This window comes from Chinchilla lanigera, unplaced genomic scaffold, assembly GCF_000276665.1.
Source record: "Chinchilla lanigera isolate Chin_1 unplaced genomic scaffold, ChiLan1.0 scaffold00034, whole genome shotgun sequence".
Lineage (NCBI taxonomy): Eukaryota > Metazoa > Chordata > Mammalia > Rodentia > Chinchillidae > Chinchilla > Chinchilla lanigera.
In genome coordinates, this window is record NW_004955435.1 from 19,861,429 (window position 1) to 19,877,030 (window position 15,602).

General features: G+C 49.1%; 1 protein-coding gene across 3 annotated transcripts; it reads left to right on the top strand.

The window, feature by feature from the left end:
• Positions 1-229: 229 nt before the first annotated feature.
• Cd2 (CD2 molecule) lies at positions 230-14,955 on the top strand. Of its 3 annotated transcripts, XM_013516558.1 has the most exons (6): positions 230-571; positions 698-1,000; positions 4,961-5,191; positions 8,500-8,622; positions 10,866-10,953; positions 11,840-12,045. In XM_013516558.1, the coding sequence occupies exons 1-6, from the start codon at positions 511-513 to the stop codon at positions 11,958-11,960; spliced, it is 927 nt and encodes a 308-aa protein (XP_013372012.1). In that variant the 5' UTR covers positions 230-510; the 3' UTR covers positions 11,961-12,045. The 3 variants fall into 3 exon arrangements, with proteins under 3 accessions (XP_013372012.1, XP_005389103.1, XP_005389102.1); XM_005389046.2 differs by lacking the exon at positions 10,866-10,953 and having other exon boundaries at positions 8,500-8,610; positions 11,840-14,955; XM_005389045.2 differs by lacking the exon at positions 10,866-10,953 and having other exon boundaries at positions 428-571; positions 11,840-14,955.
• Positions 14,956-15,602: the final 647 nt, after the last annotated feature.

Here is a 15,602-nt window from a genome sequence, read left to right on the forward strand (position 1 = left end):
TTTCAGGAAAAAGAAACCTAGTTTTAATCATTTCATATATGTACGCTTCCAAACATTTACCACTGTGTGACAAATATTTGGAGTCTGCCCTTGGCTTATGGGCATGTACCCATCTTTCCTTGTGGTCCTGTTAGAGAGAGAGAGCTGAGTGGATAGCAGAGGGATTGTGACATTAAATTTGGCTCTTTGTTTACAAAAAGAGGGTCCTGTTAGACTTACTTACCTTTCAGTTCCTTTTCTCTTCCGTGGGGTTATAAAACCCACCTCCCCTCATTTTTTTTTCTTTTGGTGGGAATTAAACTGTGATAAGAAAACACAGGCTCCAGAGCACACCTGTTCTGGCGCAGCAGCCCCAGCTTGACGCTTTGCTGAGCGTGTGTGAGCGCTCTGCTCCTGCCAGGGAGCACAGAGACACGTGGTTCCGTCCTCAGGGGGTGGGTTCCACCAGCCTCCGCTCAGTTCCTTTTGCAAGAAGAGCTCAGAATCACCGCAAGAAAACGAATCCCAAAGATGAGCCTCCCGTATAAAAGTTTAGCCAGTTTCTTTCTGCTTTTCAGCTTTTCCACTAAAGGTAAGTTGGTGCGCGGGTCTTCACTGTCACCATGGGGAGCTTCTTCGGATGTCCTGAGTTAAAGAGCTCACAGCCCAGCATTTTCTGGCAGTCCCAAGACCTCAGTCACTGTTGTGCTTTTCACAGGTTCCACCCTCGGAGAGCCTAGGGTCCTCTGGGGGGCCTTGGGTCGGGACGTAAACCTGGATATTCCCAATTTCCAAATGAGTGATGTTATCAATGAGGTGCGATGGGAAGCCGAAGGAAGAAGGGTTGCGCAACTCAAAGGCAAGAACCAGTATCGGTTAAACCAAACATATGAAATACTACCAAATGGAACTCTGAAAATTAAACATCTGGAGAGAAGCCTTCACAATATCTACAAAGTAATCATATACAATACAAGTGGAACAAGCGTGTTGGATAAAGAATTTCATTTGAGGATTCAAGGTAAACCTTCCCCAAATGTCTTCGTCTCAGTGTGGGTGCTATTTGGCAGGTTGGGAAACAGCATTTATGAAATGGCCCTGGCCCTGGCCTCTGCCTCTGGAGTAGCTTTTAAGTAAATCTAATGAATCCTTTCAACCCCCTGGAGGCACAAGTGTGTGTCTGCGGGGTGGGGAGCGGGATTCACACACATAGAAATGCCCAGCTCACAGAGCCCAGTCTGTCTGCTTATAGCTCTCTCTTTAGGTGGCTGCAGGGTTGGGGCTGAGCGGACTAAGGGGCATTAATCCGAAAGGGCACGGTGGGCAGAGGAAAAGGCTGGTGTCCCAAGTGTGTGAGGAAGGTGTGAGCAAGCCGAGGACTAGGAAGGAGCGGCCGCCTGGAGCGAAGTGAGTCTTGTCTTAGAGAGCCAACTCCAAGCCAGGGTTCCATGGCAGGAAAGGGCTGGAAACAATGAACACAAGAAGGAACAGCCTTTGTTTCTGATCTGCTCGACATCCTAGCAATTGAGGTGGAAGGTGATTTTTATTGAAATGTGGAGAAAATAAACAAGGTGTGGCTTTTATTGTCTCCACATGTACTGAGAGGGTAAGAGCGGAGGCGGGAGACCAACGACAAAGCTGCTGCTATAACCCAAGCAAAGCGAGCGAGGGCCAGGAGGTGGTTCTAAATCTTGGTTGCAGGTGTGAATAACAGGGATGCTGTTAGAAGTCACCAGTGCCCAGGCCCCACTGTAGACCAGTTGTATCAGAACTTCATGAAGCCCACGCATCAGTAGTTTCTGTTTCCCAGGTGCTTCCAGAGAGCAGCCAGGGTTGGTAACCACTGGCCTGGACTGTGGGGTGCCTGTGACATGGAGGGCTGGCCACTTGGGGTATATGGAGGGAAGGGAAGGACAAGGTGGCTTGGGTGAAAGTGAGGAGGAGATAAAGGGGGGCAGTGGCAATGCCACTGAGGTTTGAAGTCCAGAGAGACAAGGCAGAATGAAGAGCAAGCTGCCCTTGGCATGATGAGGCCGCCAGGAAGCCCAGCACAGGCCAGGAATTCAGTGAGCAGAGAAGTATTTTCTGTGCTTCACACAGGAAATGTCCCCAGAGGCATGGCGGGGCCCCTCCTCCTACCTCGGGTCTCCTGCCTGGACCCCAGGACCTGCAGGTAGCACCTGAGTCCCTCTCACGCAGTGCAGACACTGTCAGCTCCTCATAAGTGGCCCCTTTCCTACCCTAGAACTGCCACCTGGACTGGAGAGCACCTTCCAGAAGCCGGGGTGCGGGTGAGGATGGCTCTGCAAGCAGCTGGCATCAGCTCTCCTGCATGCACGTTTCGGGCGTCCTATGTCGAATATGAGCCTTACACAAACGTGTGCTCACATTTGTGTCACACTTAGTATTGTGGGGTGACGATAATTACCAGCGAGGTGTCTGGGGCTTGTTTCTGTGATAGTAATGAAGTCTCCCAACAATCCTGAGAGCTGGTAATTATTGCCCCCACATGCGCTGTAAGGAAACAGTTGTGGTCAGAAGTGCCTTGTCCTACTTCTCATGCTTGACAGTAGCACAGTCAGGAGTCAAACCCAGGGCTTCTTTTCATAAAAATGGTGACTTTTTCACTCTCCAAACAGCTTCACTGTGATACAATTCACATCCGTACAATGTGCACATTTAAAGAGTAAAATGTAGTGTTTTGTATATTCAGAGTTCTGCAATCATCATCACCAGGTTTGACATTTTCACTTCCCCAAGGAAACCTTGTACACATTGGCCAAAAGCCAGCGTCCTTACTGTGTGCATGCCAACATCACACAGCGTCTCAACTTAATTTGCGGCCTGGTCACCGTTACTTGGCACATGGACTTGGCCAACTCCTGTCTGTTCTGAATCCATTTTCCAAGCACAGGTTAGGTATCCCAATCTAAAATGTCTGGGACCAAATATATTTCAGACATTGGATTTTTGGATTGGGATATTCACCTGTCATAACTTCAAGGAACACTCCATGAGGCCATGTATGCGGAAGTGCCCTGGAGTCTCTGGGACACGCACTCGTTTGCCCCCACTAAAGCCCTCCATCTGTTTCCCCACGGCTCTCACAACTTCAGCCGTGATACCCACATCGCCTGTGAGGCAGCTGTCCCGCTGGCTGAAGAGGCAGCGGAAGTCTCTGTAAAAGCAGTGGAGGAGGATTTAATGTAGTAGCCAGAATGAAGGAGTTCTCATTTAGGAGAAGGCCTTAACAACTGCTCCTGTTGATCAGGTCAGGCCACCTATGAAAGCTGTCCTATAGCGAGGATAAGTGCACAGCTATCTCTGCATGAGGTTCATTGCTGTGCGGGTCACACTAGGAAAATACTGAAACGGATTTAGAAATTTCCAGCAGGGAAACTTACCAAGTAAACGAAGAATGTATCACTTAAAAATGGTAGCGATGTACATTCACTGATGCTCATAAAAGACAGAACTTTGTAATATAACTTACTTTCACAGGAGAAAAAAGTAGGCCATAAGATCACCTAATATAGTTTTAATTTTAAAATATGGTATCGTTAATATGTATATTTACTCATAGACAATATTTAGTAAAGAAAAACACACTATTAATAATTATTGACTCTGGGAAGTGGAATTGCTGGTGATTTATAATTTGCTTTAAATCTTTTTCGTATTTTATAAATTTTTACAATAATGGGAATATCACTGTTACAAATTTTTTTTTCCATTCTGAAGACAAGAGTGTGACCCAACCCCTAAACCATATGCTATTGTGCTGTAGGTTGATTTTTTTTTAAATTTTCTTCATTCTGTGTCCACAGAATTTCACAGAGTTTCCAGAAGGAAAGTAAGCTTTATTTCTGATGCCTGTATACTGGGCTAGAAATGGAACTGACTGGGATGGTCTCTGGGGCGGGTACTGGTGTCTGAGATCCAGACAGGGAGGGAATCATGGAAAAATGAGATATCTGCCCAATGCATGAAGACAGACGACAAGAAAGGCAGCAAGTCTAAGGAAACAAAGTAAAGGATGAAAAGTAAAAAGGACAAAAGCAAAGCAAAGGGGTCACTTGCTAGACCTATCTAAATGCCAAGGTCGGGCTGTTTTCTTCTTTGACGCACCCTTTAAATGTTACCATGTCAGAAAAGGAGAGTTGAGGAGTTTCTGGCTGCCAATGTAAGAACCAGCACTAAGGATTCGTCCAGCGCTTTGCACTAGTTATCTGTCTGGTAATAGGTGCAGAATTTTTGTTATTCTCTTAAAGACGAGGTCTAGTGAAGCACAGCGGATAACTAGGCAGCTTTGGGCTGGGAGAGGGCAGAGCCAGGTCTCTGGTCTCCGGGTGGTGCCCCTCCTCTGCAGAGCCTGGCGCTCCTTACACACCCAAACCCTCAGGCAACCACCTGGCAGGGGGAGGGGAAGGTGGCTGACCCAGGTTCCCCACCGCAGATGAAATGATTCGGCAGAGCGGTGTTCCTGGCTGCTGCAGAAGTATTGTTCTTCTCAAGCTTCCTGGGTAAGTAGAGGTCAGGACACAGCGATCCTCTCAGCTGCACTCCTGGACCTGGACGGGTAGGCTTCTCTTTTGATCTGCATTTGTTATAGTGGGTATCCTAAGACCACACACTGAACCCTCAGAGCTTTGGATATTTTGTCAGGAAACGGGAGGAAAATGTCAGCCTCTCTGGTAGCACTAAGTAATAGCATGGGAAAACATTTTAAGGGACACAGCAGGGTATAAACATTAGAAGCGTATACTTTTCACTGTTACAATGTATCTGTGAACTTACCAGAAAAAACTCGGTTCTGAAGTATGTAAATAAAGAAAAATTAAAATGAATTTTGAAAATCACTAGGAGTTTTTGAAATTGTTCCCTGGTTCCAAACTGAACCCATTCATTACCCACTGTCTAACTAGGATGTCTCTAAAAATAAAATCACCTAGTAAGAATTGGACTTTTATTTTCTTTTCAGAGATGGTCTCAAAACCACAGATCTCCTGGGATTGTAGCAACAAAACCTTGACCTGCGAGGTGGTGAATGGAACTAACCCTAAATTAAACCTGTACCAACATGGGAAATATCTCATGAAAGGTTCTGGGAAAATCATCACATACCGGTGGAAGAAACTGACTGAGGCTTTCAGTTGCACGGCAAGTAACGAAGTTAGCGAAGAATCCGATGCGGTGGCTGTCAGCTGCTCAGGTGTGTGGCAGGCTGGGCCAGGAGGTCTCAAGTTTACCTCACACACAGCCTGCCAGGCCCATAGGCATGGTGGCAGGTGCCACACCTGTTCCCAGGCACAGGTGTCTGGGCTGGGAGGCAGCTTTGGCACAGTATAAGAAGTGAAAATGTACCTCTTTTTCCTGGATACCCTCAAGGGAAACTTCCGAGGAGGTGGGCACCCATTTTTAGAGTCCTCTCTCTGAGCATCTTTCCCTTCCTTTGTCTTTAGGGAGATCAAAAGATCCTCTCTAGGGGGAAAGAACTTGAAAGGAGATCATTTGACGCAAACCCCTACTTAATGAAGAGGGAATCTGAGTTGCCCACGGTCCCTCTCCTAGCTGGTGACCATTACTCTGAGTTCCCATGTAAATATGTTTTACAGGGGATGGGTGGAAAGGTGGTAGAGGCCTGGGAGACAGGGCTAAGAAGACCATGGACACAGTAAGGCAACACTTCTGTCACCCAGAGGACAGCCTGGCTCTGGTACTAGTTCCAGAAACTCCTTAAACTCTCAGGCTCTCATTTTCCCCACTCTCCCGGCTTCCCAGGACTCCCAACAATAATTTTTGAGAGGCAGCTTGCTAAAGTACCCTGCAAGTCAGAGGGCTGGACTTCTAAATTGGGTCCTCCCAAATTTAGCTGAATAGGCTTGACAGAGGTAGTTCCTCTCTGGGCTTCAGTCTTTTGATTCAGAAAGAAGATAGCACATGACTAAATGATGGGATGAGCTGCTGGGCTGCCTCACAGTATGGCAGCTGGCTTCCCAGCAAGCAGTCCAAGGGAGAGCAAGAATAAGCATGCAAGACACAAGCCACAGTCTTTTTATAACCTCATCTCAGGAGTGATGCTGCATCATTCTAAATTCTATTCACTAGAAGCATGTCAGCCAGTCTGGTCCACACTTGGACAGAGGGGCTGACACACCACACTCCACCTGGGAGTGGAGGCCACCTGGGAGTCTGCCAGCTACAGACGTAGCCCAGCACCCCTTCACCTGCCATCCTCTCACACCCTCCATCATGAAAGCACAGTGACGGAAGCTGTCCTCTTTTTGACTCTGTGACCTCCTTTCCCCTTTTGGGCTTTCTTGATTAGAGCTGCCAGAGTTAACTTAGAAAAACAGTATGAGTATGTTCCAAATATGGCTTACTTATGCACAAATTATTCATTGTTTATTTGAAGTTCAAATTTAACTGACTGTCCTGTCTTTTACCTGGCAATCCAACTCTTCCTATTTATTTTAACTGGATCCCACAGTGTAATAATGTGGATACACTGAGAAGGGAGGGACGAAAAGCCTTGGGAGAAGGTGAGGTTTGAAGGTAGGGCCATGTGTGTCCCTTGCTTCATGGTACAGAGCAGGAGCTGGTCCCGGGAATGGCCACTGAGGAGTGGGAGGAATATTTGGGGTAGGTTGAGGAGGAAGAGGTTGCTCTTGAAAACCCTAAAGGTATTTGGTCATTTCATTCTAAAGGACCAACGCAGAGAGGAGCAGTGATCAAATCCTAAGTATTTGGCTCTAATAAGGTACTTAAAACAAAGCACTAAGAGGAAGGAACAGGTTGGACAAGAAGTACTCCATCACACAAACTTACGGCCACATTATCTCCAAGAGGAAGTGTAAAGAAATGGTTGGATTCAGGAATATGTGGGCCTGTATTTGAATGACAAAGCCACAGCTGCTTCTGAGACAAGGGAGACTGTATCTACCTGGTGCACTGCTAGGAGCCCAGGGTGACATGGGACAACTCTGAGGACAGACGTGTTGGGCATTGCTTGTGCCAGGACAAGGGGGCGGGCACCCTGTCCGAGGACTCCAGGAGAAGCCAAGCTGGCTGGCCGCTGTGTGGATTAGGCGTGTGCACCCCAACTCGTCCAGGCCCACCCTGCCTCAGAACCTGGGAAGTCCTCAGCTCAGTAGGAGATGGGCTCCTAGCACTTCCAGCCACTCCTCCAAGCCAGCAGGCCCTAAAGGACCCGGACTCCTTTGTGGATTCAGTTTTAATGGCTTAGGATTATGCTTTCGTATCTATAGGGTGCTCCCTCCTAGGTGAGCACAGAGAGGGTGCCGTGCAGACAAAGAAGGGGTCAGAGAGAAACTGGAAGAAGGAAAGCCTGGCTCAGTTTGGTTTCTGAGCCTGTGATCTGCTTCCTGGGCCCATCCTGGTTTTATGTGTGATCATCTCTTCCTAGGATTGCTTGGCAGGAGCAGTGTTTCGGTGATGCTGGGACGAGCTCCAGCTCGTTCTCCCCATGTACCAGCCCCTTGACCCCCAGCCCCAGGTGCTCCTCTGTAACTGCTGTTGACTCACAAAGGGCAGCAGGCCCAGCACCCCTCTTGGGAAACAGCTACCAAAAACACGAATAAAAAGAGTGCCAGTAAAAGCAAGACCTTACATCTGTGGGCTGTTTTACAGTTTACAAAGCACTTTCACATTCATTATCTGATTGACTTCCAACAGCCACCCTGTGATGTAGTTTTCATTGTTTCCATTTTATGAAGAAAGAAACAGGCTCAGAGAGGCAGAGTGGCTTGCCAAAGGCCGCACAGCTCTTACCTACAAGAGCTGGTCTCCAAGCCTATTTCCCTTGACACTGAAGTTATTGTTTTGCTTGTTGCCTTCCCGGGACTGACGGTATGGGAACTGAAGGCCCAGGCTACTGTTGCTAACTCAGTATGCAACTGACCTTCTCTCACGGGTTGGGGAAATCCTGGAAGAGAGGACTGCTGTGAGGACGGGGCCACACAAGTGAAATATTCACCCTGAGTGTTTGGGAACTGCCTGGTCAAGAGGGTCGGAAAGGGGCCTGGTGCAGGAGAGAAGCCAGAGATGAGAGCTGGAGAAACCGAGCAGAAACTCTGAGACAAGGAGCCACTCGGGCAGATACTGTGTGGCCTCAGGCACCTCTCCTTCTCTCTCTAGGCCTGGTCTTGGAAACTAGAAGTTGTGCTAGATGATCTCCAAACTCCTCTGGGGACGCCATCCTGCACAGGGGATGGAGGCGTGGATGGACTTTGGTTCATGATTGGTCGGGCACTCATAATCCATAAAAGCAGCCCCTCAGGGAGCTTTGGAGGGGGCTTACCCTGGACCCTGGAGCCCTGCAGGGATTGGCACAGTTCCCCTCTGTCCAGGAGCTTGGTCTTTGTAAAGATCAAAAGTCCCAGTAACCCATCAAGCTTTTTTCCTGTGCTTGGTGAGAGAGGCAGGGGCTTCGGCCAGAGCAATGAAATGACCTCTCTGCTCAGGACCCCTCCCCACATGCCGTGTCTCTTCTTCTTTCAGGGAAGCGCATGAACTTGTTTCTCATTGCGGGCTTCTGTGTAGGAGGCGGCCTCCTGGCGCTCTCTGTGGCACTCATCATTTGCTACACGTACAAGAGGAAAATGCGGAATGGTAGGAGATGTGGTAAGCTGCCCCTCTTTTGTGTCATACAGGCCACAGAAAATCTGCATGGAAATATCTTGTGGGGAGGGTACCTCCAGTCTGCAAGGAAGAAAGACGGGCAGTTTCAGAATGTCAGGGTTGAAACCAGAGGGCGATGGCTTGTTCCATTCGTGGCTAACATGATTTGAAAAAAACAAAACAAAACAAAAACCAGAAGAAAACAGATACTCAGCATTGACGAGGAGAGAGCTTTGAGAAGCTCCATCCAGGTTGGCCTTGTGGGATCCACCCGCTGAGATCCACTTGGTGCGAGGCTTGTGTGGAGGTGCGGAATGGGCCGCACACCTCCACACAGGCAGAAAGATTTCCCATGTATATGAGTAAACACATTTGTAATGGGCGGTGGCCTGAGGTGTGTTCAGGACCGAGCTCCTGGGAATGCAGGTACAACCACGTCAGGCCAGGAGATAGGCACAGGAGAACAATCTTTGCAAAACATGGTCCTGCAGCCGCAAGGGTAGTTCAGTTTTGCCACCCTTGCCAGGCATGTGCAAGGTCCTGACTTCAATTCCTAGCACCACAAACAAGTAAAATCCCCCAAAACAGGGTGACCATGTCCCCCTTTCTAGGTGATGTCCAGGAGGGCTGTGTTAGGGAGGGTTGATTCCCCCGATCAGGCCTGCCTGGCTACCCACCAGGAAAGGGTTATACTCAGAGTGCGGAGTGTGCTCAGGGAGCCTCTAGGCCACACAAAGCAGAAGACAGCAGGGAATGAGAAAGGAAATATCTCTGCAGGTGGCTGGGGTGTCAGTCATCTGTTAGCCACGCTGCTGGGCTGGTGAGCCCCTTGGCTCTGTGCAGCGTCACACTCACAGCTGGCTGAGCTCCCCTGCCATGGGTCTCTCCCTGGAGTAACCCAGCAGCACCCACACCAGCACTTCCAGCCAGGCCTGAGGACCCCACAAAGTGGTCAAGGGCCCCGTGCCTTTTGGATTTGGCTTCCTTGCTTTAGACATCTTTCCTAGGTTCTCCTTCAGTCACCTCTTTACATTGCCACCGCTTAGCCGCACATCTTAACACCCCACGGCCCCAGGCTGGGCCTGCACGTCTTTGTAAACTTAGGCCCATTCTTCCTCCTATCGTTGTTTCCGCACTCTCCACCTTGGTGCTGAGTCCCCAGGCCCCACCGCTTCCTCGCTGCGTCTCACTCAGGCTGTTCTCCACCCCTGGCCTTACAAAGGCCCTTTCTCATCACCTAGTATGATGGGACCATGATTACTTACAAAGTAGACCTCGCATGCCAACCAAGATGGGGCAACGCCTGCCGTCACCAGGCTGACATTCTCAACATGATAATTAGCTCACGTTGACTAAGCAGTCACTTGTGCAGGGAACTAATCTCTGGGTTTTAGAATCACTATATCAACCCAGCTGTTAGTGATCTTAGGAGACAGACAACATGAATAGAGACGCGAAACACAAGCTCAGTGGGGCTAGATTATTGGCCTCAAATCTTGTATGGCCAACAGGCGAGTCAGGAAACCGAGGGAGCAAACCTTAAGGAGGCCCTCACCTTGCTCTTGGAGGACCCTGAGCGTGGGCCTCTCCTCACATTTTGCACCCCATGTCTCACTTGCCTCACCTTCCCCACCTTCCTCCAAGCCCTGGGTTGGTGACAGCAGATACATATGGAAAAAGGGGTCCAGTGAGTCTGGAGGAGTCCCTTGGCACAAGTGTTAGGCAGCAGCTGCAGCCAGGGACCTGCACTCTTACTCTGACCAAAAATGCTGTGCAGAGCTGTAGCTAACTGTCTGTCCAGCCCAGCCTGAGGACTCGGCCACTTGGCCCCATGCCCACTCCTGTGCCCAAAACTCACAGGGCTCCTTCTGTGTACCTCTTTGTGGTGTGGGCTTTCCTGGAGGCTGACACTGCGATTTGCAGTCCTGATTCATCTCACATACTTGATTTTAGAGTCTCTGAGAACAGTGCTTGTGTCTGAGTCATCACTGCCACCTAGTAATAGGGTCCAGCACCTAGAAGCTGAGGAACAAATGGAGGAGGAACAAATGAACAAAATGTTGGACAGTCAGGCTGGCAAACGGCCAACCCCAGATTGTCTCATGGGATGGAGAAAGGCCACTTCCTGCCCCACAGCTGGGAACAGGGAGCAGGGGTTAAAGTCCTCTCCACACCCTCCCGAGCATAACCTCAGCTACCTTGGGGAGCCAAAGATGGCACAGGTGATGTGTTCTGTTCTTTCCCAGAGCACACAGACCATGACACATTGTCTGACTTTGAGCCTTCATGTTCAAAGCTGCCTAATGGATTGGCGGAGTCACCCTGCAGCCACAGGTGATGCTCAGAGAGGAGCAGTGCTTCCTAAGCTGCACCGGCTTACACAGGTGCAGGAGATCGTCCCTTGACCCCAGGGAGAATCTGCTCCTCTTGTCCCCTTTGCAGCCAGTGGAGACGGCCTTGGACACTGGGGCTGGAATACCTCACTTGTAGCCTAGAGGCGGCCAGAGGGGCCCTGTAGCAGCTGGGCATTCCCACAGATTTCCTGTGACTTTAAAGCAGCACAGGAAAAACTGCATTATGATTAGACTTGGGGCTGCCATCGTGGACCAAAGTCACACGAAGCAGAAAATCCCAGAGTGAGTAGAGGAGTAATCTTTCCCTGTAAGCCCCAGAGGTTGGGTCTTGTTTATGAAGTTTTGAAGAACTGGTACATTTCCAGAGGCTGAAAAGCCCCCGGTGTGTACTCCAGCCTCTTGGCAGAATGTAGGTTGTGTGACAACAGAATTGGGTAAATGACAGCTCTGCCACAGAGTTCCAGCTGAGGGAATACAGTTCCTAATAGCCCCCGTATCCACTCCAATCTTCTAGCAGTGTGTTCTAGCCATGAGACTTGCTCTTGGGGCATCACCTGTAGGACAGTGCAGAGGCAAGGCTCTGGGCTGTACTGTCTGGAGTCCAGAGCATAACCCCAGCATAACCTTTCCCCATGCCTTCTTCCCTTTGGCTTCTCAAGTTCTCCAAAGCCCTGGGAACTTTCTCTACTTCGTGATTAGCATTTAGTCTCCTCAGAAGACCCAGTGCTCTGGGAGGAGAGGGACAGCTTCCTTCCCCTGACAGCCCCCAGCACAGCTAGCAGGGAACCTCACACCTAAGTGGCACTCAGTAGTTTCATAGACCGCAGCGTGCTAGGATAAGCTCTTGACAGGTCTTCTTGTTGCAGGCGAGGGGCTGGAGATAAGCACCCGCAGAATAACCACCGAGGAAGGGGGCCCAAAGCCCTCCCACATCCAAGCCCCACCAGCTCAAAATCCGTCAGCCTCCCACCCTCCCCCACCACCTAGCCATCGTCCCCAGGCGCCTTGCCATCGTCCCTTGACTCCTGCCCACCATGTCCCACAGCGGCATCAGAAGAGGCCTCCTCCATCGGGCACACAAGTTCGCCAGCAGAAAGGCCCTCCCCTTCCCAAACCTCGAGTTCAACCAAAACCTCCCCGGGGGGCTGCAGAAAACTCCTTGTCCGCCGCCTCTAATTAAAAGTGACAGAAACTGTGCTTTCTGATAAAAGGCTCTGGGGATTTCTCCACCTCAGCACGCAGGCCCACTCTTTCCTTGAGTGGCTTCTACAGACACGATGGCCTCCCGAGAGGGCGTGGGGGCCACAGGCACATCGGCACCTTCCAACTCGGTCTCGTGCCTGGAGTCTGGCTTCCCTGTAGATCTCTGTCACACCCAGAAGAGAAAGACAATGTGTGAATTTAGGGCGATGGGTGACAGAGCATAAAAGTCTTAGCAATCTTCTTGTCTCCCTCTCAGACGCTATGCAAATGTGATACATCAGCTGGTTACTGGGCCTGGGCGTCCTACAGGTGGCCCATCTGCCTGAGGCACTCCGGTTTATGTGCCCTGGTGGGCTCTGGCCCTCCACCCTTGAGCAGGAGTAAAATAAAAGCTCTAATTTGACCCTGGTGTTTGCTGACTGAAGAAAAAAAGAGGCTTAGTGTCTAGGAGAGGAAGCTGCAGATTGAAAAAGAGGCTAATAAGTGTGACCACAACATCAGATTTAGTCACCTTAATTCACTTGAGCTGCCTGAATCCCCACCACCATGACCAGAACGTGTCCCCAGGTCTCAGCTGCCAAGCTGGGCAGACAACCTATTTGTAGATGTCTGCGAAGCACTGACACCCACATGCATGCCCTTGGACAAGAGGCACCAGAAAAGCAATCGTTTGTGACTCACTTCCTTGGCTTTTTGGATGCGGTCATAATGATCTGTGCAGTCATCGCTGAAAAGAGGAGAGCACGTAAATACTTCGGGCACTGGGGGCCCATCAGACAACACATAAAAGGGCAGACAGCAACTTGGTTCAATCAAATCCTAAGTGTCACCATAAGTGACCATTACTTAAAAACCAGACCACCCCACCAGCAGTCACACCAGCTGCACTTTGGAAGATTTGTGTGTGGGGGAGACAGTTTTCAGATAAAGGTCTAACAATAGGCTGTAAGGAGGTGCCTGCTTTGGAGAGTCGGTACCATGTTTGTGGTCCCGTTGCCTGCCTGCCTTCCCCTTGACTTCTGAGACTTGTTAACCCTTGTAAAGCCCTGGCAGGAAGCTCTGAAGTGTAAACCACAAACTCAGGACTTCCTGTGAGAGCTCGCAGGGGTTGAACTGCTTCTTCCTCAGAATCTGAGCATCAGAACCCAGGGCTGATTATGAAGGGCAATGAAGAATTAGGCCCCATAGCCTCCTGACATTCCAGCACGGATGTAGTTGAGTAACAAACATCACAAGATCTACTCAGAGGAGCAAGGAGGGTCCTGGAAGTGCCTTGTCCTCATCCTTCATTGCAGTCCTGAGTGATCAACAGCACAGAGCACTCCTAGATAGCTCTTAGGTCCTTCCTTCAGGAAGCCTTCCCTTGACTTCTTAGACTTCTCAGACTTAGTCCGTTCCAGAACTGCACCTGCCCGTCTTCTTTCATAGGGTGTGGACCACATACAGCTTAGAACTCTTCGATCCTTTTATCAGACTCTGTGCTAGGCAGCAGAGATGCAGAAGTGTACAGTTGAGAGTCTCATAGGGGAGGGATGGGCCTTACTGGACAGATGTAACACAGTATGGTATGTACCTTAGAGGCAAGGACAGAATTCCAGAGAAAAGATATTTTTCAATCAGATTTTATTGTTACACTTTAGATATACATAATGATCACACTCGTCACAGAGAATTCCTACCTCTACATGATATAACTTGATTCTTTTTTTCCCTATTGCCCTACCCTCCCTTTAACCCCTCCTCCCCTCCCCATTTACAAAAGCTTTGTTTCCACTTTTTCCTTTTTTAGAGAACGGGTTTTGAGTGGGTGGCACAGAGGGCTTCTTGGAGGAGGTGACATTTGAGCTGAATTGTAATAGCTGAGCAGAACTGGTGAGGCAGAGGGGCAGAACTATCCATGGAGAGGGGACGGCGTGAGGAAGGCTCATGCCTACTACCAGTTTACACAGTACACGGTTCCTTTTTCACATACTGGGTTTCGTTGATTTTACGTGGTACCATTACTGTACATAACACCAAGAAGGAAAGGAAACGAAGGTGGACGTGGTGGTACGACCCTGAAAGTTCAGCACTCTGGAAGGCTGAGGTGGGAGGAGCACAAGTTCAATCCCAGCCTGAGCAATTTAATGACTTAGCAAGACCCTGTCTCAAAATACAAGGGAGCGGGGGCTGGGGATATAGCCCAGTGCAAAGGCCGTGGGCTCAGTCCTGGGTACTGCAAAACAGAAACCAAACCAAAACCAAAACCAAAACGCTCTCAGTTATGTCACAACAAATGCCAGGTGATAACCATGTTTTAGGGACAACCTTATTTCTTAGATGTAAAAATGTGGAGAAAATGCATTTTAGACTTAACAAAATGCATAATCAATAAGCTTCTTGAGAACACTGAGCATCTTTCAATGCTGCTGATAGCACTCCATTAAACACATCACTACTCAGAGGGCTCAGAGAGTGGGTATAGCCCTGATGAAAGGAAAGGAAGTGAACATGTTCACCATTCACATGAGACTCACACCTGCCCTGCTGCCGCCTCCACTGTGAGGAGGGTAGCATGGGCCTTGCTGTCATCTACCTGGTGAGAGGGTGTGACACCCATCAATTTTGTCCCATAACATGGACCTCCTGAAATTTAACGAGGAGGCAGATCTTTTGGAGTTGAGGAGGGGAGCCAAAGGAAGGGGGTCAAAAATGATCAAGATAAGACCTATATGTGTACCAAGTCCCCTAAATGCACATTATGTATTGTAAGCTTGTACCAATAAACTTTTAAAAAAAATAATAGCCTGTTGAGCTTGTAAAGAACCTGATGATTCATTAGGTTAGTGAGCTAGAGGGCCAAGCGTGTGTGTGTGTGTGTGTGTGTGTGTGTGTATGTGTGTGTGTGTGTGTGTGTGTATGTGTGTATTTAAGGGTGGTGGTGGTACCCATGGAACCCAGAGCTTTGTACACGCAAGACCTACTGAGTTACATCCCCAGTCCATTGTCCACATTTCTTTTTTGTTTGTTTGTTTGTTTTTTTTCCCGGTACCGGGAACCAAACTCATGACCTTGTGCTTGCCAGGCAGGCGCTGAGCCGCTGGGCTAAATCCCTAGCCCTAACATTTCTTAATAACCTCTCCACCAGATGGGCATTCAATTTGGAAGACTACAGGTGTATTGGCCCTCAAAGTATTAATCATCAATGAACATTCAAACTCGAGGATTTTACAGATAATGCAACATTATAAAAAATAGTGATACCCTAGTTAACTAATCCTTAGCAGGAAACTCCCAAATGCAAGAAAGCCAGCCATGTTGGAAAGAAATATCCAAATAATTTTTAGGGCTGGAACATCCTATAAGTCATGTGAAGAAAGAATAGTTGGTTTCGTTGATATCCTGTCTCTCCCAAATGGCAGTCCAATCCTAGCTTGGGCCAGCTTA

Excerpts from the sequence above, each read along its gene's own strand:
- Cd2 (XM_005389045.2), top strand. The coding sequence starts at position 511 with ATGAGCCTCCCGTATAAAAGTTTAGCCAGTTTCTTTCTGCTTTTCAGC. Across the intron at positions 1,001-4,960 it reads ATTTCATTTGAGGATTCAAG|AGATGGTCTCAAAACCACAG; the intron begins GTAAACCTTCCC and ends TTTTCTTTTCAG. Across the intron at positions 8,623-11,839 it reads GCGGAATGGTAGGAGATGTG|GCGAGGGGCTGGAGATAAGC; the intron begins GTAAGCTGCCCC and ends TTCTTGTTGCAG.